General features: G+C 28.0%; 1 protein-coding gene across 1 annotated transcript; it reads right to left on the bottom strand.

Annotated features, from left to right (window-relative positions):
- Nucleotides 1-369: 369 nt before the first annotated feature.
- Nucleotides 370-4,750, bottom strand: LOC129293136 (arogenate dehydratase/prephenate dehydratase 1, chloroplastic). Its single transcript, XM_054930939.1, has 11 exons — nt 4,735-4,750; nt 4,296-4,363; nt 4,123-4,206; nt 3,829-4,029; nt 3,394-3,474; nt 3,210-3,305; nt 2,360-2,437; nt 2,199-2,288; nt 2,042-2,109; nt 1,535-1,616; nt 370-814 (listed from the first exon to the last, which is right to left on the bottom strand). The coding sequence occupies exons 1-11, from the start codon at nt 4,748-4,750 to the stop codon at nt 755-757; spliced, it is 924 nt and encodes a 307-aa protein (XP_054786914.1). The 3' UTR covers nt 370-754.
- Nucleotides 4,751-26,908: the final 22,158 nt, after the last annotated feature.

Below are 26,908 nucleotides of genomic sequence, written 5' to 3'. Positions count from 1 at the left end.
CGGTGAAGTTTGATGCTTTGACTCTAATACGTATGTATGTACGTGTGTTGTGTGCATCATTACGGATTAAGGGGTATTCACATAAAGTGTGTTCATTTCAAAAATTATGGATGCACAGGACATTGATCATAATAAAGTGTAAAAGGTGATATTCTAAATAAGAAGTGTAACCAATCAAGTATGTATATTTTCTCATTTTAATCAACATGAAGGGTTGCATGATTTGGTATTTACTGTTTATGATTGATGACCAATCAAAGATTAATAGCATCTTGAATTATTAAAGTATATACTTGGCCACAAAGAGAAAGAGGTATGTGATTTAAAATCAAAGCAACAAAGTTGCTTGCTTCTTCTGTAAGAAAAGTGAACACACAAAAAAGGAAGCATCTATATATATATATAGAGAGAGAGAGAGAGAGCTAAAAGCCCAGAAACTTTGCTGTTTGAAGGTGATAAACTTCTATGGTTAAACCATATTGTTCATATATCATAACAAAAGGAAAATCTTTCTATCAGATATACTTTTTGGTAATAACCAATCCCTTTGCTGGGATTTACAGCACAGTAAAAACTTAAGACTACATGATATTACATTCCAGAATGCCTCCTTAGGAGATGCCAAGAATGCTTTCATAGGATGTTTTTGTTTTTTTTGTTTTTTTTACTCTTCCCTCTTGTTTTTATATAAACCTCAGTAAACTGTACACAGCTACAGCATTAAGAGCTGACAGATTCCTCCTATTTAAGGTGTTTAACTTTGGCCTGTGTGAATTGGATAACAACCAAGAACACGAAGAAACCGGGCATATTCCTGAAACCGAAAACAAACCTTAACTGCCTTGACAATGTAAGGTAGTAATTTCATTTGACTAATGATGGCTAGAGCCACCACATGAGATACCAATATCGTTGCTTGTTCTCCAAGCAATATCATAACTATACCTCTGGCAATACCATGTTGAGGACATGAATGGGTGTCCTTGGATATAATATATAAAACATAGGATTTTATGAATGTAACATGAAATGACTTGCAAGCCAGAATCTAATTTTGTCAAAGTTAATTTTGTCTATATGTGAGGCTGCTTTCTTAGGAATAGTTTCAGATAAAGCAGAAGCAGAACTAATTAATAAAGTTAGTGACTTCAGAGGATCTAAATTCATAAACATTCCTGCAATTTGTCGATCCACAATTCCACTGAAAAGCTGTATTGGAAAGGAAACACCACAACATGGGAATGGGATGACAGCAATTTTATATATTTGCTCTCCACTGTTATTTGAAGGATAAACCAGTTTTACCTAAGATCATATAGTGTTAAGAGTTCGAACTGATGTTTCAGGCATGAATAATGAGAAACTAAACTGTCATTGATTGTTACTGACAGTTACAATATGAAAAATTAGAGAAAATCAATTCCGTTGATAACCATAAATGTCAGGCTAAGAAAATCGTAGACAAGAGTGATGAGAGAAATATTGAATTAAACGAAAGTATTGAACTTGAGTCCATGAAATATGATTGGCTTACCTGCAAATGTCCTAAAGCACATTGCGCACGAGGCTCCGCCATGGAAGCTTCAAAGTCAATGTAGAAGAGGTAGTCAAAATACCTGCCACCAGAACTTGAGTCAAAATCATAATTTTCACAACAAACTTTCATTTAGAATACCAGAGTCATTTCATCCCACTCATGAAATAACACCAAAGCCCTGTCCCTCGGCTTTTTCTGTGGTATCATGAAAGGAAGTGGTGAAAATCAACTTTTTCATGATAAACAGATGTTATAATTGATGAACTAGCAATTTATACAACTTCAAGTTATTTAATCATCTATACACAATAAATTCTTTCACATCCCACCCATTACTCTTTTAACACCTTCGAGTTAGCTCTCATGTCCATATTTTCATTTCATCTACACGTATGTTGACCGGATCAAATATGCATAACAGTCAATATCCATCTAAACTTGAATGATTTAAATACTGAGTTCTATGATTGCAGATCTCACAAACGGGGGAGAATCCATACTCACTTGTAACTTCCTTCATTAGAGTCATCAACAATCCTTATTGGACATTGTTTCAGCGGACGACTATCTATCTGAAATCACATAAAAAAAAAAAAAGAAATCATAATAAATGAGTACCTTAAAATTCCACATCTAAATGAAGATCTTCATTATTCCTCACCTTTGCCAAACTAATGTTCCTCAGAGAAAACACTGCCAGGGCTTTAAAAAGTAAACCAGGACCTTCTTCAAGACTGAAAACAATGCTAGTCTGGGAGAAATGTCATGAATTTGTCAGAACATTCAAATAAATATAGAAATGAAGAACTAAATTTGATATACCTTATAGAGCCTGTCAGTTCCTGGAATTATTGGCTCCCTTGCAAGAATCAAGAAACGAGTGATATTCTCATCATTATCCTAACAAGATGAAAATAAATCAGCTCAACTCCATTCTAACATACCAGCAACTACTAATATGTTATTAGTAAATGCTGAAAAAAGATAGAAAGAATGGGATGTAAGAAGTTTGATAAGCTCAACATATTCCTCAGTAAATGATAAATGAGGATGTAAGAAGTTTGATAAGCTCAACATATTCCTCAGTAAATGATAAATGACCAACGTTGTTTCTGTAGAAAAATATATTTTAAAAAAATGGATGTGTTAGATACTTAGATCCCTGTTTCATTAACGAACTTCCATAGTATGATAAAGTGCAAGAATATCACTTTCATACAAAGACGGTTCTGAAAATTATTTTGAAAGAGAAAAAAGTCAAAAGCATGATTGATCTACACAAGAAAGATATAGGGCTCATTTCCAGTCTTAAATCAGCAAAGCATCAGAAAACATTAATGGTAGTTAGTTGCATTAAAACCATATACTTAACATAGTCCATAACTATATTCCCAGATTCGATAATGATGATCAAATCCAATTTAAAAGATCTCCATAAACATTTAGAAAATAATAGCTAATCTTCCAATCCTATGCCTGGGGTGCTGGAAAGAGAGAGGATGAGGAACATCACCCTTAGACATTTGTGGATCTCATGTGCAATGATATATGTCTTTCCATTGCAAAACCAAAAAAAAAAAAAATCAAGCGTATTGCAAGAAGAAAAACAGCATAAGCTAAGATCATATTTTGTTGAAACTCTGATTTTCAAAGCTAGAAATGAACGTCGTACCTGGATTCTTTCATCAAGAACGTCAAGGCCATAAAACTTTGCTGCTCTGGAACTTGCAATAGCTCCAGTATCTCTTAGACCATCTAAGGACACTTTCTGTGCATAACTTCCAAATTGTTAGGGCATACCATGCTACAATATAACAATCTTTTCTTTCACCGGACCAAAGAAAATATTACTATACCTTAGCAGCACCAGCAGTATCTGGTGAACCAATTCTGGTAACACCTAAATCATTAAGCATCTCTTCACATTGAGAAAGAGCCTGTATGTAAAATTGTTGTCTTAAAAATTGAAATAACCTTAGCTAGATATATTTCTTTCAATAGGCATGTTCATCTCAATGATGCCATCAGTGTACTAGAAATCCGTGCAGCAGCTGGCATTGATCCAGTTCAAAGAGGCAAGTTGAGTTGCGCAAGTATTTTTCTTCTGAGATTTAATTATTATGTGATAAAACAGATAAGAAATTTTAATTGAGAAATAATTGCATGTATTGTAGTGGGGCAAAGTTGCTGGGATCATTGGAGGTGGGTGTTCATGGGCAATATTCATTGTGATCAGAACAGGAAAGACAATGCATCATCTTATGGTGCAAACTTAGGAGTCAGAGGCCAACCTGAGGATGGCTCATGACATAGTTGAGCTCCTCCTTTCGCACACCAGGCAATCCTAAGAGGCAGTGGTCAACTTGCAACTGCACCTCCCCAACAATGTGCAGAGTATGACGAAGAAGCAAATCATAATTACGGTGGATGCTACCTTGAACAGAATTTTCAACGGGTAGAATGGCTTTCTCAACTATCCACAATTCAACTGCCTGCATCAAAGAATACAATCACATCACCCTTACATCAATCAGTTGACGCAAAGAAAGAATATATAAGGAATCATGTATTGAAACCCTGAATACAGCTTCAAACTCATCAAATGGCACAGGTTCACAATTTGGGAAAGCTTTTAAGGCTGCTTCCTCACTATATGCTCCAGGCTGGCCCTGTATCAGGTAACTGACTAATTCAGAATGACCCTAATGCCATGAATGCAAATATTTTTAAAAGAAATTAATAAGAAGTATACATATACCTGATAAGCAACCTGTACTTTTGACCCATCACCAGGAGAAGATGACAAGTCAACTGCACTTAATGGCTCTGCAATTAAGAAACTTATATGAGAAATAAAAAAAGGAAAAAAAAGGAATGTTTTAAGATCTTATCGGTAGCATGAAACTTGTAGGTTGCTTTCATTATGATATGAAGATTCTGTTTGTCTACGTGCACACGCCTACATAATGCGTGCATAGTTGCATGGTTTGGGGTGTCCTTTCAACAATTAGACTACAACTCATAACCAAAATCATCAACAGCAAAACATGATTATTATATTTTGAAAATCAAGCTGAATCAAATCATCATTCATGAAATCATACATTACGTGAAGAACCAACTATAATTAGCTTAGTAACCACATGTTTCTAAGTTGGAATCTAAGATATCTAAGGTTAGGAGCGTGGTGTGCATACCAGCACTGAAATCCATGTTTCATCCGGGCCATCTTACCGAGTCAAGAGTTTAGATGGCACACTCTGAATCCATCATTTGAATTTCTTCACCGATATGACTCCATACGCAACACGCTAGATTACATGAAGAATAATTCATGTTCTATGCACATTTACAGTATGCAATTTGTACTGAACCATCTCATTGTTTCTTCTCTCCTTATATGTCCTATACAAACAGGACTAATCGCATCATGATCAGTTTTCTCTATTCTATTTCATTTTCAGGAAGGGAGTAAAGGATTAGATAGAGATAAAAATCAGGTAAGGCTGAGAGATAACTGATGCAAAGTTCAGAAAATGACTCGCTATGTCTCCTTTGCTAGCAAGACTTTCTTCCGTCATCGCCCCATTAGATACCGTCATAATATGAACTAAGCAAGATCAGGAAATTCTGGTCTTCAATGGGAGTCACAAAATGGCTTCTTCTGGTCTTCAATGGGAGTCACAGCTTTCCGAGCCAAAACACCCAAACAACAACACTCCCATTTCCGGCATTTCTCAGCAAGATCATATCTCAGATTCATAATTAGCCCAGAATTTCCAGGCTGCAGATTTGCAGCACCTAATTGAGGAGTTTTCGAACATCCGCCGATATATACACACCTCAGAGCCATTAGAAAATTCAACTTGTACAGTCGCAAACAAAACAGAGTCTCGGATAAGTGAGAAAAAGTCCACACACATGAACGTGCTTGTGATAGGTGAAGAGTCAGAAAGCGAGTCTCAGTGATACCCAGAACGACATTGTCGAGGAGAAGGAGGAAGACGAAGGTATAGTAAGCACCCAAATGGAGAATGGAGGTTAAGGGAGCTAAAGCAACGAGGTTGATGTTAGATTCGCGAGAGAGAGAAACGAGAGCTTTGCGGTAAAAAAGGAGCAAGTAGGTGGGCAGAGGGGAGGAGAGAGGCTAGCTATATACACGTTTTCTTAGACAGTAGAGAATATTAACATGTAACTGAAGTATGCATTGAAGAGAGAGGCAGAGAGGAAAGAAAGAAGCGAAGTGGAAGGGGAAGGAAAAAATGGATATGGATACTGACCGGAGAAAGATAATAAAGTTACTCTCCATTGAACATTCGGTTTTTTTCTTTAATGATAATGGAGTCATTAATACTTCCTCCGTTGAGAAAATATAAAGTAATATTCATTCAACTTTTTTTATAAATCATTTCTATCAATATTATTAATATTAATATATAAAAAATATAAAATTTTAAATATATTTATATATATAATAAATTTAAAAAGTAATATTATTTTATTTTTTCTCTCATTAAATATAATTTTAAAAATATTTTTAAATATTATTTAAAAAAGCTGCACTATAAGTTATAAAAGAGAATAAATAAATTTTTTAAAATTTGTTTTATAAATAGGATTGTAGGGAGTATTTTTTAAAGTTAGGTATTAAAAATATAAAAAAATTAATTTTTAAATTTGTAATTTATATATTTTTTAAAGTATCCATAATAAATAAATTATTTTTATATTTATTTTAAAATAAAATATTTTATTAACTGAAAATAAATATAAAAATATTATTTTAAATTTTATTGAAGCATGAAATTTTATTAAAAATATTTTATATTTTTAAAAGGAAGGAGGAACTAAAATAATGATTATTTTCCTCATTCACCGCCTGTGAATTGAATTGTTCGACTTTAACAAATACTACTTTCAACTAAAAAATATTCATATTTTTTAAGGAATGAATAATTAATTTATCAACACAGTCAGTTGTCAATAATTATTAATAGCTTTAGTTTAATTATTACTAAATCTTATAATAATTAATTTTTTCGTGTAGGAGTTCAACATAATTTTTTCAAAAATTAAGTATTATAAAAATTTTAATGAAATATTTTTAATGGTATTAAAATTAGACTAAAATGTAAATTTGCAAAATAGAATGAAAATCTCTAAAAGTTTAGCAAAGCGAAAAGAAAGTCAATATATTTTATTCTTATTATAAATAAAAAATTAATGTGCATGTCCATTTAGGTGATAAATATTTAGATAGACTGGGTGCATTATATTATTTATATTTTATCTGATTAAAATACTTTAAATAATCTAAATAAAATATTGTGTGATATTTTTTAATTAATTTTATTTTTATAACAGAATACCCATTTGATTTCTTACCTTTTCTTTCTCTTTTATCATTGATATCAGAATTAATTTATATTTAATATAATCTAAATGTCATATTTTTATTAGACAGATCATAAATGACATGGTACACCCGATCTACTTAAGTATTTTTTTCATATAGTTTGTACCAATTTTAAATCAGATCCTTATAATTAGAGATGTTAATCCATGATGTTCGAATTATTAATGAGTTATTATTTTTTTCTTGCTAAAGAAAATCGCTTGAAGAGTTTATAAAAAAATTGATTTAATGCCTTTAAAAAAATTGTTTAATGTAATGTTTCTGTTTATGCTAAATTTTTATAAATATTTTATGTGAAAAAAATTATTTGAAAGACATAATAAATTATATAATCTTGAATTATAAAAATTATAGAATTAATTCCAAAGATACATATACTTTTAAAAAAATGTAAGGATACTTAATTTCATTTTTTAAAATAAAAATTTAAAGATCTTGACTTTTAAAGATTAACAAATCCAACAAATCAAATTATAAAGGTTCAACTCAAACAAAATATATTACATTGACTTAATTTAAAATCCATAGATATTACAAGAACGTGTAGATTATTTTTTTCTTTTAAATATAAGGTATTTTTATTTAATAGGATTAGAGGGAATCTTAAATTATATATTTAAGTATTCATATCTAAATAAGACATTATTGAAATGAATAATATTTGTTGGTTATTTATCAGTATTGTTGCTATTAATGATGATCCAATAATCACTTAGGTAGCCAGTCAATGTAATTGATCAAAATGATATTTTTGCTTTTTATATGGGTAATAATTAACATTTGTCTCTTAATATTTATTTATAATTTAGAGAACTTAATTATTATTAATTTTCTATAGAGTACTCCCCCCCAATCGTGATATAGGATATCTTCTATAGGCTTTATTTATTTCAAAATATATATAACATTAAGTAACTTTTATAATTATTTTTTAACTATACTTATATTTCATTTATTATTCTTTTTAAAATTATGATGATTGAAATTTTAATTATCATTATCAAAATATTTATATAGGTTATTTGATGAGGATATAATTGAAAAGATATAAATTTTTTAAAAAAATTAAGATTTTAACTAATTTTTTTTACAATCGTGAAGTAATTACTAATATGCAATGTTGTGGTCTAGAAGGAGGATTACTCATTTGTACTTTTTTAATATTTTGAATTATTTACTTGTAATTTCTGAAATCAATGACCAAAATTAACATAGTAAGTATTAAATGATATTTTTTATATCAATTATTATTATTTTAAAAAAAATTAAATTTAATATTTTACTAATTATTTGAGAATATTTTGCTAACATTTAAAAGTTTAAGGTCTACGTCACATAAAAAAATTCAATGTCAACATTTTTTATTTATGAAATCAACAATATTAAAATTAGAAGATTGAATATTTATAAAATTAAGTAACCTAAATGAAATCTTACATAAAATCAAATAATAATGGTAGACTTTTCTATCAACTAAAGCAACGTGAATGGTAGATGTTCTCATCAATTAAGTTTTAAACGAATGATTAGAGATTCAAATGTTAATTTTTTATATACTCATTACATTTAAAAATATAAAGTATTTTTAATTAAATTTTACCCTCTAATAAAATAGTTATCTATTTTTAAACAAACCCTATTTTTTTATATTTATTTTTATTAAATATTTTATAATAAATATAAAATCATTCATCAATAAAAATACTTTTAAAAAAATAATTATTATATTTTAAAAAATATAAAATATTTTATATTTTTAAATATTTAATTATTTTAAAAAATATTTTATATTTTTAAATAAAGAGAATATATAATAATCTAGTTAAAAGATATATTTATCTTTTGCCCTCGTTAGCTTGGGCGAGATTTTTTATTTTTGTTGGTAAAATTCAAGGAGATATACTTTATGAGTAGAACCGACTCTTTAGTCTTTATGCCAATAAAACTTTTTTTTTTCTAATTATTTTTATTATAGTTCTCCCGTTTCCCATTTTCTGACGGCTTTCACATTTTCCTCGGGAACGTCAAGGAAGACAATCCAAATCAGTCAAACTACGAATAAAAACTATGACAGAGTCAGTGTACGATTAGGACAAGACAATATGGTTTTTTAATTTTTAAAAAATTTTGTGATCGGTTTAAAAGATAATAGGATGAATGAATTTGTATTGAAATATATAAATAAAAATAATTTTAAAAAAATCTTTTAAAAAATCTATTAAACATGTGTGAAGGGTGAAGTATTACGATATTTTAGAATAAATTCACTTATTTAGAATCATTATAACTTTCAAGATTTTCAAATTAAAATTTAATGTGTGAGTCTTTAAAAATAATTTTTTGGGAAGAATTGAATATTTAATACTATTTATTTAATATACTTTTGTTTGATAAAAACAAATTCTATAGTGTCAAAAATATTAATAATAAGGGTTTATTATAAAACAAATAATATATAAACTATTTATATGTTTTAATTTAATTAGAAGTACATAATGTCCGAGAAACGCACTACTAGGATTCGAACCAATAGCGCGCTGGCATACTCAATGAGTGATCACGAGAGTGTCCACTGGAGAATTGGTAGAAATAAGTACCATATATATATATGAAATAAGGTCAAGTATATATGTTTTTTTTTTTCCATTTTTTATAGTACATGGTTGAAAAAATTATTATTAAAAGATCTGTCAATTAAATTTAAATTTTTATATTTCCTAACTACTTTATTATATTCAGTAAAACTAATAAAAAAGAGAGATTCCGAAACCAAATTAACTGGGTGTGCGAAAACGTCGAATGGACTATGGATTCACATTCGAACGGCTAGGTACGTTATTCTCTGAACAGCCACGTGATACTCCTTCTGTTTTAAATTATAAAATATTTTTAAATAAAATTTTATATATTAATAAAGTTTATAAAATATGTTTTATAATCTTATTTTTTAAATATAAATATAAAATTTTAAAAATATTCCTCATTTAATACTCTATGGATAAAAGAATATTGAAGAGAAAGAATATATGAGAACGATAATATTAAAAATTATCATTAATGAAATATTATTTTTATCAAAATCTCTTATATTTTAAGATAATAAATATTTTTTAAAAGTGTATTATAATTTAAAACTGAATGAGTACAATATTGCAAAAATAAATTATATTAATACTTGCATTGTAAATAATCACATTTATTGGCGTCCTCAAAGAACTATTATTGTCCCTTAGTTAATAAGCTAAAGTTTTTATCTTATTACTTAACATGTATACAGCAAAATACACATAATTTAGTCTAGTAAGAAGAAAAACTTGTTTTTTTTTTATAACAACTAAGATATTTCTTTATAACAATTTTTTTAGATATATTATTTTTTTTATAAGTACAAGGAGCAAGCTTTGATAGTAAAAATATCTTTCTTGAAATACTAAAAGCAATGGGGAGAAAAATAGCAGCGAGAAACGTAGGTTTTGTTTGGTATGCAAGATTAGTAAGAAGAAATTGGGATTGATATTAACTAATATTATCTTTTTATGTTTGGTATGACGTGATGAAAAATTTAATTTCAATCCAATTTCATCTATATGAGATTATCCAATACCATCACTTTCATGGTATTGAAAAAGTCAATCCTAAGAGTGATTATTTTTGACCAAATTGCCCTTCCCATCCACCCTATTGTCTCTCGCCCCTGACCTTCCACCTTGTGCTTGTTCTCTCTCCCCATGGCGCCCCACTTCGTCAGTGCCATCATCCCTAAAGCAAAGTCCTCCTTCCCCTCTGTCTTCCCCCCCATCGGTTTTCTTCAACCCCAGTGACCTACGCTCCCTCAAATGCATCACGTGCGGCTGCCACTGCAATTTCCACCGCCATGACCCCCAAGAGCTTCTTCACTCCGTTGTCAAGCTCGTTGCCGCCACTAGTGTCAAATCCCCCTCCTTACCACACATCGGCACCGCACATGCTAATCTTACTTGGCAATACTTATTCTGGTTCGTCCGATGAGCAGCATCGGAGCAACTCCTCAACGATAAAGCTGGATAAGGAGAGCCCGGGTGGGAGAAAGAGGTACAGAATGGAATTTAGCCAAGGGCAGGAGGAGTCATCCTTAAAGCTCGAGTCAGCTTCCTTCTCCCTCCATCTCGAGGCAGCTGGGGAAAGGGGACCTATTGCAACAATGATGATCGGTTTTAGGGCAATATTTTTAATTAATTATAAGGGATATTGTAGTATTTTCATATTTATGTGTGATTGTAAAATAAATAAATGAAAGTATTCTCTATAATTATTACTTTGTATCAAATATAATTTTAAAACCTCAATCCCACTCCCAAATCCAACCCAATCCCAATCCCTTTAAATTTAAGCATGTGTACCAAATAGGCCGTAGAGTTGTTATTTGGGATATAATAATTAGATATCACCAAATTTTTGCCTTAATTTTTTTTTATATATTTAGATATCATTGCCGACAATTTTAGAATAACTAGAGTTTGATTAGTATTTTAACCTTCATGAAATGCCATATTTTGGATCTATAAATATATCAGACTTATAAGACACTCATGACAAAATATTAATGTCTGGACATGAAAATTTATTATTTTACTCGAATGAATTCTTGTTACATGCTACATGATTATACAGAATCTATGAAAGTATGGATGAAATTATTCGATGACTCTAAGCTAAATGTTTTGTTCATATTTGTTTGCAAGATTGGGTTCTCTAGAATGAAAAAAAAAAATGATGTGCGAGACCCAAATACTGGAAGAACTTCTTGGTAGAGATTTTTTTTTTTTGCTCATTTTATTTTAAACATCTAGATGAAAAGATGCAAAACAATCCATTCTAAAAAAAAGATTTTTCTACCAGAGATGCTGCTTTCCCTTATACCTAATACATAATCAATGACCTCAATCTTCAAAATATACTTAGTTGCATGTCTCTGGAACATTATAGATCTCAAGCAAAATGGCATGTTTGGATTAGGATTGATATTGACGACTCAATTGACATTAACAGAGCCACTGCCTTTGGAGTCTCTTAGTGTGATGATGATAAAAATTTGATAAGGGTTCCACTAAATACTATGGTATTACCCTAGCACTATTATTGAATTTTTGGCTTTCCTAGTATGCCTAATTTTTTGTTCAGATAGTAAATTCACTAAAGTTAATATCCACTCAAACATCTATTGAAGTTCTCACACTTATTTGATGTGATTTTATGGAGAACTACCCCCCTCTCTCTAATACTATCAACAAGATTATGGACTTGTCACGAGAGATTGATAATAACTTTCCATCATACCTTTTATAAAAGTGAATAAATGCACCAATTGGTTTGCACGTTGGGCTTCTATTAATAATTTGGATTAATGAGCATTTTAGACCATGAAATGTTACATAAAAAGCACCTTAGATCTTGAATTTTTAAAATGTGTAAAATAAACTTTAAACTTTTACATTCTTATCAAATTATTCCCCACTGTTATCTTTTTGTTAATGCTGTTTGGGGCCTAGTCAATTGCTAACGTAGCAGCCCTTTGTTGATATGTCATTTGTTAATTAGCACTGTAGACCTTAAGTCATTGTATAAGTAGCGTCTTGTATCATAAACTTTAAAATTTTGAGTAAATTACCCCCACCATTTATGTACAAAACATTGACTATTATGTAAACAAAATTATCCTCAGCATGATCTGTCATAGTGAATGTATCGTTGGTCATAGTGAATAACCCATAATTTTATAAAATGACATTTTTTACCCCTTTTTTTTGCAATATTTTTCAAACAATTAATATTTCATACTTCTGTATACTCTATAACTTTAATTTAGTCTTATTTTAAATAATATGTATTTACTCAATGGTGAAAACTTGAGATTTTATTTGAAAAGAGGTTTAAGTATTAAAAATTTTTACAGACGATGGATGTAAAAGTCGATGATTTTATCAATGAATTTTAAACCCAACTTAATCGATTAATTAAAATCCTCTTATGTTTAAAATTCTTTTCAAATAGGATCTCAAATTTTCATCGTTAAATAAATAAATATTATTTGAAATAAGACTAAATTAGAGTTATAGAATATATAGAAGTATGAGATACCAATTGCTTGGAAAACGTTACAAAAAAGGGGCAAAAAAGTTATTTCATAAAATTATGAGTTGTTCACAGCGGCCAATTATGTGTTTATCGTCGCGGATCACACTAAGACTCATTTGTTCTATATAATAGTCAACTTTCTATACATAAACAGTGGAGGTAATTTGATTAAAATTTTAAAGTTCAAGGTCTAAGACGCTACTCAGGCAATAGTTTAGAGTCTATATCACTAATTAACAAATGACACATCAATAAGGAATTGCCATGTTATCATTTGATTGGGTTCCATGGTGAACAGTATGGTAAACAGTAATGACACTAACAAAAGATAACGGTGGGGAGTAAATTGTTATGAATTTAAAAAATTAGGGTCTATTTTATACATTTTAAAAGTATAAGGTTCATGGCATTTTTTGTGTAATACTTCAAAGTTCAAAATGCTTATTAACTCTAATAATTTAGACTCTAATTTTTGTCAATCCAACTATAAGAATAGGGTGTAAAAGTTTTACAAGCTCCTACACGAATTGATTGTTGACCCTTGCATGGTTTTCCATTGTCTTCTTGTTAAAAAAAAAAAAACTAAATTCTTGTTACACCCTATCATTAATTGATATTTTAAAAATTTTGTTTGAACATTACTTAATGAATCGGTCGGAAAGAAAATATTTAATGCATTTTTTAATATAAATAATGCTCAACAAAATATTAAAAAAAAGTCAATGCCATATCATTGACTTTAATATTAATTTGAATGATACACATACAATTAATTTTTTTACATCTATAGAATATTAGATGGGTAAAAGACTTTTTGCGCAATATTTTTTTTATTTACATGACTGGAACATAAAATCTCAAGGATTGAACGAATTGTCGTTGATATAAATATGCTTTGCTATGTAATTAATCCCATAGTTAATTATTATAAGACTGTGGAATCAAGAAGGTCAGGTGAGGATACAGACATCACCTACCAAAGGTTCAAAGAACGAATATTATGGTCCAATTAATTAACATAAAATATTAAGTTAAAGGGTAGGTGAAATTGACAATAAATATAAAATATGAGCTTTTATAAATATAGTCCATGGATTAAATTAATTAAATAATTTAATATTTATTATATTTTACATTATAACAATTTATTATAATGATATACTGTTGTATATTATTAATAAAATCTTTATAAATTTTTAAATTTTTAATAAAAAATTTCTTGTGCATCAATGTAAATTAGTTATACTCCTAGATTTTTAAAAACTTGATTCATAGTTTTTGGATATATTTTTTTTTCCAATCAATGGACCAATTTATCCTGTAAAAAAATATGATAAGCGATCAAATCGAGAAATGGAGTATGATTTGGGGGCCAAATTTTCAATGAAAAAAAAAAAGTATAAAGAAAATAAGAACGTTCAATCTCACAAACGTCATTTTCTATCCCTACAATAGGGAATATAGACACAGTCAAAAAATTAGTATCTCAATTCTCAATCGAGATTTTTTTTTTTTTAACAAAAGAAGGAACAAGGAAATGATGGTTTATGAACTCTAACGTCTCATCTAAGTGTTATTTAAGGTGTTGATTATGAGGATTAAAAAACAGAGTAATAAATAATAACTTAATTAGTGATGCAATTTCACTATTGTATTTTATGTCTTAATTTATATATAACTATTATATGATTAAACCTCACATTAATTGCTTGTTGAGGACAAAGTTGGAGAAATATTTCATTGTGCAATAAAACTATAAAATACTTCTCTTATTTTATTTATAAATAATTTTTAATATATTTTTTTGGAAATTGAAACAAGAAAATCTTAAGAGTTATTAACTTTATTTAAAAATTTAAATTTTTTTTAATTTATCTCTATTAAATATACATATTTTAATAATATATTTTAACTTATAAATATGATAAATAAAATTGCTCTCCCTAACTTAAGGATAAGACCGGGGGGAGTAAAACTAACAATCAAGAGTATGGATTTTTTTTGGTGCTAAAACTACACTGAAAAGTCTAAATGCAGCCTAATTAAAGTGATAAGTAGTTGTTTACCAAAGAAAGTGATAAATAGTTGTTTGAACTTTGAAATTTGTTTTCTCGTTTGCTTTTATTTCTGTATGTCACCAAGATTAAGATTGATTGAATTTAGATAGACCATGCCAAAATCACTACAGTATTTATTCATCTAGCATATTAACAGATGAGAGGATTAATTTTCAATAACCGAATTGCTCTACACTTTGTCCCGAGAAAAAAAAGAGTTTTTTGATCCACTTGTTTTGAGGGGGGGGAAAAAAAAGGACAAACACAATTTTTATCCCTGAAATATTTTTTACGATTGATTTAACTTTTGAACTTTTAACTGGAAACAACTCTATATTTTCTTAATTTTTCAACTAAGAATAAGTTAGTCCTAATAATTTTTTTTACTTAAAATCAAGACAATTTAATCCTTGTAACTTCTCAATATAATAAAGGATTAAAGGGTAAAAATATCTTGCAACTTTTTCTTTAAAAGCACTCAATATTTTTAAGTAAACAAAAGTGTAAAAATACCTATAAACTTGTTACAATGAGTGCAATAATTTTCATTCAATTAATTTAATTAGTGTTTATTAACATTGACCGTTAAAAAAAGGAAGCAAATATTAAAAACAAAGATATTCATAAATTTTTTCTTTAGGAACTTTTGGTATTTTAAAGTCAAAGATGATGAATGGATACTCAATAATTTTATAAAATAGGCTAATATTCCCCAATTCATTAAGTTTTGTTCTTAGAACCACATGGTCAATGTTAAGTTATTTTAACGGATTGGAAAAACTTAAAAAAGATAATTTGAGTCAAATTTTACGAGTTAGTTCAAATAAGTTTGAAAAATCTTAAAACTAAACTTAATAGTTTAGAACAATTTTCTTTATTTTGGACTTATTACGGAGGCTTGATGAAATTTAGGCTAAACCCAAACCTAGATAGGCTTAGGCCAAATACCCAAATTATTTTTATTATTAATAAAATAAAATAAAATTAGATAAAAATTAAAAATATTATTTTTTTAATATAAAAAATGACATTGAGCAAAAAGTGAAAAAAAATATTTAAGCATCCAGGCATTCACGCCAACCTAAAAGCCCAAATTGTTGGGATCAAGCTTAGCTATATAACCTTTTTTATAAAGTTAATGGACATTTATATATCATTGTTTATTTAAAGATACAATAAGTTTTTAGGAAAAAAAAATTTCTTGCCTTTTTTTTTGCAACTTATGAAAAGAGATCGTTGTACTTATTATAATAAATTTATAAATATTTTTGCATCTTTCTTCAATTAAAAATATTGGGTGCTCTTGCTCGTTGGAGAAAAAAATTGTTGGATATTTTTGTCCTTTAACATTTAATAAATTAAAAATTACAAGAAAAAAATATTAAAAAAATATAAAATATTTTTTAAAGAGTTAGATGTTAAAATATATAATTTATTTTTAATATTTTAAGGTATACTTAACGTGCTTTTTCTAAAAATTTCCATAACAAATAAATAAATTCATATTTATTTTGAAGTGAAACACCCTAAATAAATATAAAAAAATGTTATTAATTTAAAGATTAGTAATTATTTTATTAGATAAAATTTAATTAAAAATATTTTATATTTTTAAATTGAGAGAGTGAAATTTAAAGACTATATCAATAATTTTAAAAAACTTCGGAAAATGAAAGTCGTATTTTTCCAGAACATTTATTCCCTATATAAAATTTCAGAACCCAACTTTCAAAACATACACGAAACAATAAATTTATAGATTCTTTTTCCACCTCACTTCCACTTCGTTTTAAGATTACGTGCCTGTTTGGATAAGGCAAAAGATTGATTTTTTAGGTGACAATTGATTTTGAAATGAAAATTACGCAAACACCAGATTTCTGATTTATCGTTTAAGAAGCCAGTAATTGCGTTTTGGCATCACCTGAAAATTCCATCTTCTTCAACTGTCTCTTTGAACTTTTCAACTTGACGTGACTATGACTGTCTCTTCTTTTTCGCATCTGTCAACCGTCTTTCTTGATTCATTGGATGGGAAAAAAAATCAACTTACTTTTTTGTTGTTGAAATTACTTTTGAGGTACCACCGGCTACTGCTGCACAAAAGACAGGATAGCACTGGACTTCACCCTAACCTGAAGTCCGGTTTTTTTATGAAAAAGACTGGATTAGGCAACCCGTAGTCCAGTCTTATCCAATGATAACTCAAAGATCAACAGGACCGGACTTGATCCATAGGACTAGAATACTGGTTCTGTCAGTCCAGTACTCACTTAGCTTTTTTTTCCCTCTTTTTATTCTATGAGAGGCAATAATCCATTCCAACATAATAAACTCAATTAAGATAGTAAAAACACTTATAATAATAATAAATCCATAATAATTGCTAACAATAAGAAAAAATATATTTCTATTATAGTTTAAATTATTTAAATTTATAACTTTAATAAAAACAGTACTCAACAAAATTCAACAACACTATATTACAATAACAATTTAAAAACAAACTTAATAAATCTTTATGCAATCATCTCCTTAGCATTAATTACGCTTTAAACATTTGTCAAAAATAAATTAATTATAATTATAATAAAAAAATTAATAGGATTGGACTGGACCAAGTGGTCCGGATGCCTGGTCTCTTGTCCAGTCCAACCCGAAAAAATAGTCTGGTCTTTTTAGTCCTTTTGGTCCTGAAGGACCAGTGACTATACAGGCCGAATAAGACTGAGACCATCTCGAGTTGGACTGGACCAGACAGGACTGGAAGACTTTTGCACAGCCCTACCACCGGCCAATAAATTATGACAAAATTAAAAATATCAATTTACAAATAATAATAAAATATTTAATTATTTTCATTCAAATTTACAATATATAAAAATAAAATTAATCAGATATATAATTTAAATAATATATTTTATTTATTAAATAAAATTTAACAAATTTAATAATATTATGTATAAATTTATTAATAATTTAATTTTAAAAAATAATACCTTTTATGATAATTTGTATAGTTAAAATTGATTCTAATTAAATTATTTAAATATCTTTAATTTTATTAAAATTAATTTTAAAAAATAGCATAGAAACAAATTGTGTTAGTATATAATCAATTGTAATTAAAATTAATTATTTAATTAATTATTTTTATAATTAATTATACCCTGAAATTTAAACAGGTTCTATATCTCTACTCAATTGAATTAATTTGTAAACAAGCCTTAACTTTATTATTATTATTATTATTAAAAATAAAATGGCTGTTAATTATATTTTATATTGCGTTGCTTGTTGTGGTGGTAGGTGACAGGTGACGGAAGAAGCTTGTTCATGGAAAAAAAAAAAAAAAAACAAGGAAGCTATATATATATATATATATATATGCATGCATGCATGCATGCATGTATGTATGATAGAATTAACGTGGATTAGTGGGACCTTTTGTGTAATCAGTCTGGTAAAGCCATCGTTTTGATTATACGGCGGTGCAAGTCACACCTAATTACCACTTACAATGCACGTATACACAAAAGGTGATTTCATCTTTATGACTTCGTTGATTATTTTAATTATCTAATTATCATATAGATCTTAAAAAGTCCAATATCCTGTGCATGGTCACCATTTTAGGTTGATTCGTTTGATTTTACATATTAAATTTTTTTTGGACTTTGTCCTGTTTTTATTTTTAAAAAAATCTCATATTCTCCGTGCATGTTCAATCCCTATGCAAGCTTTATACGATATTGTGGACCCTCCTTGAAATCTTCATGCGATCCTTAGAATTTGCATTTGATTGATAAATAAATTTATAAAAAATAATTAATTTCTATTCTATTTTAATCAATAGCTCAAATAAAGTAGTCATTTCTCAACACATTATAGTTATAATGGCAGATATATTATTTAATTAAAAATCAAGATATTAGACAAATTTTAAAAAGTAAATAATAATTATTACATTTCACCACGCTCAATTCTCATTTGCATACTTCCAGTTTATTTTATTTATTTTATCATTCTCTCAATAATAATAATAGAAAACATACTCCCTCTTATTTTATTTATAAAACACATTTTAAAAGTAATTTTTAATTTAAAATATAAGACACATTGTAGTAATTAAATTATTTTTTTAATTTTATCACTTTTGATTAGCGTGAAAGTATTAAATATAGTTGCATTATTATTTAAAATAAAAATAAAAATAAAAATACATCTTAATTTTTTATTATATCAAAATTTAAAAAAAATAAATAGAACACTTTGAATCATTTAAGAATATTAATTTTTTAATATATTTAAAACACTCAAAAGTATCTTATAATAAATATTAAAAAGAGTAACATTTTAGGTGTTGGTTGGGTTACCCACTTCAATTGAATTCCTTTAATTAATGTTGAGCTCATAAAGCTTCAGTTTTTCTAATATTGAGTCTTTAGTCTTGAATGCTTTTTCAGGGCCAGCATTAATTATGCCTCATTTTTTCCAACCTAAGCTGTCACTTTGATAAACACACCATATATATGGTCCTCACTCCTCCTTCGTAAGCTCATCTTAATGACGTTTTGACCATATATGGTAGCATCATGATCACATAATGCCCCTCTCAATCTTTAGCTCAAAGTGCTTTCCTCATGTTACACGTCTTCCATCCAGTCATTATTATAAAATGCTACTGTGATGGGCGTAGGAAAAAAAAAAAAAAAATTCTATTTATAAAGTATTTGTTAATTTTTCAATTTTTTTAAATATTTTTGTTTTAATTAAATATTTTAAATAAAAATATTAGTAATGAAATTTAAGAATTTTTATTAGAAGTAAAGGTAAAAATATATTAAATTTTAAAAAAAAATTAATAAAATTTAAAGTTCTTCTTAATTTCAATAAAATATATTGAAAGTAACTTATAAATAAGATTAGAGAGAGTATTTTTTTTTTTAAAGACTTTGGTGATCTTTAATACAAGATACTTGGTATATTAATTACAGTTTTTATATTATTTCATTTGAATTCCTTAACTATGAGAGATAAGGTAATGTGGATTTAAAATTTTTTTCATTTAAATATAGATCAAATTAGAAGTTTATTCTTTTTTAAATAAAGTTAATGATTTAGCTGCCTCTTTTTTATTTTGATAAGATAATTAGAGATGCCTTATGATAAAGACTTAAAAGGACTTTTCTTTTAACGTTATTTATAAATTACTTCCTATATTTTTTTTACCAAAATGAACAAAAAATTTAAAATTTATTAACCATGTCTAAAAACTTAAAAATTTGTAACTTTATTTCAATTAAATATACATACTCCCTATAGTTCTTATTATAAGTCACTTAATTTCAACAATCTCATTAGAATTAAGGAAGACAAGTTAACTCATTAATTTTCTTAAAAAATTTAAAAACGTTTTAACTTTGCCCCTAATAAAATGAGAAACACAACATTCGAGAAGTAATATAGAAACACTAATAACCTTAGAAACACTAATAAACACAACATTCTAATTTAACTCATTAAATTATAATTGATTCATTCTCTCAGTAATTTGCAACAGGTGTAAAATTGAAGAATGTTAATCAATAACCCTTTGTGTGACTTGTATTAAAGCTCAATGTCTTCTTCTAAAAAGCATCCTGTAATTGGGATTGGAATAAGTACTTTAATATTATATTTTCTTTTTCTAACATTTATTAAATGTAAAAGAGAAAAATTTGTGATAAAAAAATTATTCTATCTTTGTCTCATAAATAAGGCCAAAGGGAGTATGACATAAGATCAATTTGGTGTCAAATTAGATTTGTTTCAGGAAAGCTTTTTGTATGATATGATTCAACCTTTGAATTTTAGTTGGAAATTTTGTTGAATTAAGTCTTAACAACTGCAATATAATTTTTAGAATTACTCGTTTGAACTGTTTTCTGAGTAATCGTATGAAATATAAATTTCATTTCCTATGAATTTGCGTATAAGTGGAATATTATATTATGACGATGCTGTATAACTTCAAAAATTTGCACTTGTAATATTGTGATCTCCCATAAAGAAAACATACGAAAAAAATCCAAAACAAAAAAGAGGCTTGTAATGGGCTTTCTGGGACAGAGATAGTCAAATTTGTGAAGAATTAAAGCCCAAAACAAGAAGTTACTTCCCTTAAACACCAGGAAACATAACCCATAGGGAAGCCCATCTGACTTGGCACCCTTTGAGCTCTTTTTTTTCCCCCTCCCATTTACGTAGACTCAAATCTGAAAACTAGTTTCATTCGCTAGAGTCATTCCTCAAATCAATGAATCATCCTTAGCTAACATCACCAAAGATACTAGATATTTGGTCATATGGAAATGGAACTAAATAGATTACTTTCATCACTCAAAAATTGGAAAGATATTTTGATATTTAATACATTCATCCCAGTCCTTTTCTTTTGCGCCAATATCACTACCAGTTAGATCCATTTTCACCTGCTGAAGGTGGTTTTTGTTGATGATTATTCATGAGCGGGATTAAAATAAACAAATGTATTGTGCCAAATGCAAGCCATTAATTATTTTAAGAACCGTATTGAACCTAATGATCAGATCGTTGATCAGACTCACTAATGGCTCGGAACTGCTTTCATAGTTGGGTTAAGTTGAATAAGAGTTGAGCCCTCATTGAGTCGGATCCTGGAATTGAGTTAAGAAATTAGAACAATCTTTCATAAAACTGAACGAATCAAAACTGATAAAAAAAGAGAGTTAAAACTTGTTTAAAAAAATCAAAAAAATAATAAAAGTCAACTTTATTTTGAACCCCTTCACATATAATATTATTTGAGATAATTTTTTTAAAAAATATTTTTACAACTATAGGTGCATGTACAAATCTATATATTTTAAGTTTACTTATGCATAACTTAATCAAAATCCACATATATTTAATAAGTTATAAAATTATAATTCATAATATTGATAATTTATGATATTGTGTTATTTAATTAGTAATTAGATATATCATGAATTTATTTCTTATATACAATATATATTTAATACTATTTTTATTTATTTATTATGTCCCTCATTAAATCATAGGAATCGTGGGTCATGACAGACCCAAACACGAATAGAGATGACTAATAGTATCATATGGTTGCTGGGGATACATAATAAATTGAATTGACTTTCCGTCAAGGCATTCAATCTTCACACACACACAGACACGTTGGCCAAAAAACACACACACACACGTTGGCCAAAAAAAAAAATTTAAATGACCATTTGAATTCTGAATTATAGATTCAAGAGTGATTTAAAATCTGAATTCATATTTAATATATTTTAAATTTTAAATAATTCAATTTAAAGTAATTTCTCTCATGTCATTAAAATGAAATAAATGTTGTTTACTTTTCAAAAAGTGGGACTCACCATCACCTATCATCCTCACTTTCCTTTCGATTCTGTTTAGGTGCTTATCATGTGATAAGCAATGATTTGAATGGTTCAGATTAACAAGTTTTTATTTTATCTTTTATTTTATAATTATTAAAATAAAAAATTTAAAAAATAATAAATTTATTTTATTATCAATTTGAACAATATAGATTTAATTTTATGATTCAATTTAATATTATAAATTTTTAGAATTGATATAAATTAACTATCTAGAACTGCTTTAAATAATTCAATTTTAAAATTTTTAATTTGAAACTTTTTTTACTTTTTTTATTTTTTTTAAGTGTCAGTTTAGGTATTATCTTTATTTTTAATATTATTATCACTAAAATAAAAAATAAAAAATTTAATGTCGAATTAAACTATTTGGCATGCATCTGGGCAATAAATTTTGTAAAAATTTAAAAAAATATATTATTAAGTTGGATAGTTATTATTTTTTTGTATAAAAAATAAAACTTGAAATTTGATTGTCTAGATTACAGTCCACATTGCTCATCACATGATGAGCACCCATATCAAATCCCTTCCCTCCTTCTTTACTCTCTTGCCCTCTGTCTTGCCCTCTCCCCTCCCACCGAAATAAGAAGAGCAAAACAGAGTAAAATCCTTGAGTATATACAAGGTATGGCCATGTGTAACACCCTTTAAAAATACAAACTAATTTTTCGTAAATTATTAAAACTATTATCATAGTAGAAAATTTTCTTACCATGATACATTCAAGACATAACACAAGTCTTAAAATATCTAAAAAGGTAATTAAAACCATGAGGGACAGACATAATCCTCATGGCATGATATTCAAATCAGATCATAAATCAAGAGGGACAGATATAATCCTCTTGGTCATATAAATACTTTTAATAAAAAGGATTAGAGTTTACATGCTTCACAAAGAAGATATGTCCTAACTTGGCACAAGATACATTGTATAATCTAAATAAGAGGCAACATAAAAGATGGTGTCTCATACACCATAGTTACACCTCTGGTGCTTTCTTGGCCGGACTTGCTCCTGTAAAAATATTAACTACGGGGAATGAGATTTAAAAGTCTCAGTAACCAAAAATTAATATGTAATGATGCATGCGGATGTAACTAATCATACGATTGTTAAGTGGGCACAAAAACATTTAATCAAACAATATTTCTAAACAAATTGAACAAGTATTTAATTACATGACTACATTTTATATCCTCCTTTCGCCATGCTCGGACGCCAAATCACCCGGCTAAAGGTGAATTGGACCAAGTGACACGCCACTCATGGGTCTAATGAGGGCTTATCACGTGGTAATAATTAATCAAGCAAAAATTTTCATTAACACCATACATTAAAATACTCTGACAAGTCATGCATCATTCAAATATCCAAACAAAAATATATCCGAATAATAATATCTCATCATGATAAACAAAAATAAATTTTTAACCTACTTGGCAATAATTTCAAACAAGTATATACAATATTTATTTTCAATAATTCATAATTTTTCAAACAATAAAACAACACATAACCATTCACAAACACACCCATCACAACACATTAATAATGGTTACCTTGTATCTTGAATAACAAGTTTCCCTTCACAACTCCTCTTTCACTACTATCTTTGTCAATATAATCTACATAATTATTTCACAATACTATATATTAATTTTACATTGAAATTAATAAATAACTCTAAATTAAGAGTTAGAAAGTCTTAGATTTATAATCCATATTAACACTAATTTAAGATTTATGCCTCATTTAACTTCTCAAATTCTTTTCTAAAATTTTTATACCTTAATAAATCATATTTAAGCCTCAAATCACCTTTTATAACCTCAAAAATATCTATTCATACTTAAATAAATATTTAATAATCAGAGGTTCATCCCTACATCTCAGATTCTACATAAATTCAACTATATAGATCTAGATTTTAATTCAAAAATTCTTAAACATAGTTTCAACCTCAAAAAAATATTTTATAATATTTATTATATCCCTAAGAGTTTTAATCTATATTTTTAATCCATCATATCATCAGATTAACTATCCTATAGAAAAATTCTAATCAAAATATTTATTCTATCCTACAAAATAATCATATCACTAGAAAACTAATATTATTTAGAAAATAAATATAAAATTAATTTTATAATTAAATAAATTTTTAAATGCTAATCTAAACAGGAAAGTTAGAACATATCTTAAGAAAAGAAAATAATTCACTTACGAGAAAACGCCGAGCAATGTGAGAGGAAGAGAGAAAAATAATATAAAAATGAGATTGTGGGTCCTAAAATTATATTAAAAAAAACTATAGGTTTGAATTTAATTATTTAAACCTTTGGGCCATTACTTGTAAATTTTTACAAATTGCATCTTGGGCCCTTAGTTGTAATTTTTACAAATTACATAAACTTTTCTTTTTCTTCCTTCTGCTCCTCCTCGCTTGTGCCTCTCCTTTTATATGTGAGGAGGTACCTCACATTCTCACATCTAATCGATGTGGGACTTCAACAGTGCCTTTCTCTCTCTATTTTTTTAATACTTCAACCATTTTTTTTTTACTTTTTTTTAAACTCACACACACACATAAATTTTTTTTATTTTAAATCTTAAAATTATATCTTAACAAAATATTTCTTATATAATTTTAAATGTAAGTTTTTAATTCATAATTAAATTTCTAACCATATTATTATTTTTGAATAATCTCAAATAATATAAATTCCTATTATTATTATTTTTTTCTCAAAACCTAAATTCCACAATTTTTTTATTATATAAAAATTAGGATATTACACCATGCGGTGCTTAGAATTTAATTAGTTGAAGAATATTAATTAAATTTGCTCTAGCAAATCTTGGTTGTGCATGATCAATATGAGGATGTTAAATTGATAGTCCTATTACATGTGTAGCCGAATAATATTATTTACTCTTCAACGGCTATAAGTTTGTGTTCTGCTTAAAAGAAACACTTCTTCCAGTTCACTTTATTGGTCGCTTTTTGAAAGGATGTAATAGTCTAGTTTATAAGTCACTAGAATGACAGTGATGTTTTGTTTCAAATGAAATGTCTAAATTATTCTTAAAAAGTAAGAGAAAGAGAGAGAGAAATAATATTATATGTTTATTTACTTTTTGCTTTTACTTGAGGGTTATGTTTGAAATTTTATTAATTTTTATTTTTTATACTTTTATTGTATTGATATTGATGAGGTTGATATGAGTGAGTTATAAATAAGACCGGAGGGAGTAGTAACTAATAACGAGCTAAATAACAATAGGAGTATGTTTAAGGAGAGATATAAGAAGCATGTAGAGAAGCGCTAAAAGTCTTGCAAGACAAAGGATGTTGAGGATAAGGATGAGGGGTCTAGTTTAGTGTTCCTTCAAAGAATGGGCTTGAACAACTCATTAGGGAGCTTGTGGAAGGCGATGGTGCCATGTCGAGGGTAGTGATGATGTCCTTGGTTGACCTGATGAGTGAGGAGAGGGTGGAGGGCTAGGAAGCATGGATATGTCATTTAAACCTAGTGTATTCGTATTCGATACACATTAGACGCGGATACACGTCCTATATGAGGATATATGTCCAAATATGAGTCATTGCCTCCTTTTGTTGCTCTTGCTTCTGCTTTGCTTTCACCAACTTCGATGACTTGCTTGTTTACTTTCACCATCTCTAGCAACTTGCTTGTTTTTAGAGACCTTTTGTCAACGATTGATTGATAAGTTCTCTCCTTCCCTCTCCCTCTATATTCCTACTTATGCTCCACTTCTCCCTTATGCTTGCTTGCCCCTCTCCTTTTGTTATTTCTAGGTTGGTTAGTGGTTAGTTTATTGCTTTTTTTGGGCCAAAAGTTAGGTTATTGATTGGGCAATGAATTGATGTGTAAGGCTATATGGATTTAGGCATTTTTTGTGGGCTATTGGTGTTTTTTTGTATTGGCTATTGGATATTTTTATTGTTTGGGGTTAGTTTTATTTATTTAATTAATTTATTTCTTTTTTAATCATATATACATATATAATATTAAAATTTTTAATACATATATCCCCATACCTGTATTCTAAAATTTTTAAAATTTGTTATATTGTCATATCATGCCTTATTGTATTCAATATCATACCCATATCTATGCAACGTAGGTGGATGGTAGGGAGGTGGGAGAGGCCAGGCTCACACAAGTTGTCATGGAGCTTGGCTTGAGCTATGACCATGTTGTTCTGGTTACTTATGGGCTTTCTTCATGGAAACATGTTTAGATAACAAAAGATTGAGTGGAGGAAGGAAATTAAAAGGATGGTTGAATCAAGGCAAAGGGTGGGATGAGG

This window comes from Prosopis cineraria, unplaced genomic scaffold (genome assembly GCF_029017545.1).
Source record: "Prosopis cineraria cultivar Desert tree isolate PC_DT_omini unplaced genomic scaffold, ASM2901754v1 PC14, whole genome shotgun sequence".
Classification (NCBI taxonomy): Eukaryota; Viridiplantae; Streptophyta; class Magnoliopsida; order Fabales; family Fabaceae; genus Prosopis; species Prosopis cineraria.
This window is presented reverse-complemented; position numbering and strand designations above follow the sequence as displayed.

Excerpts from the sequence above, each read along its gene's own strand:
- LOC129293136 (XM_054930939.1), bottom strand. Across the intron at positions 4,030-4,122 it reads CATTTGATGAGTTTGAAGCT|GCAGTTGAATTGTGGATAGT; the intron begins GTATTCAGGGTT and ends TCTTTGATGCAG. Across the intron at positions 2,438-3,209 it reads TTCTTGATGAAAGAATCCAG|GATAATGATGAGAATATCAC; the intron begins GTACGACGTTCA and ends TCATCTTGTTAG.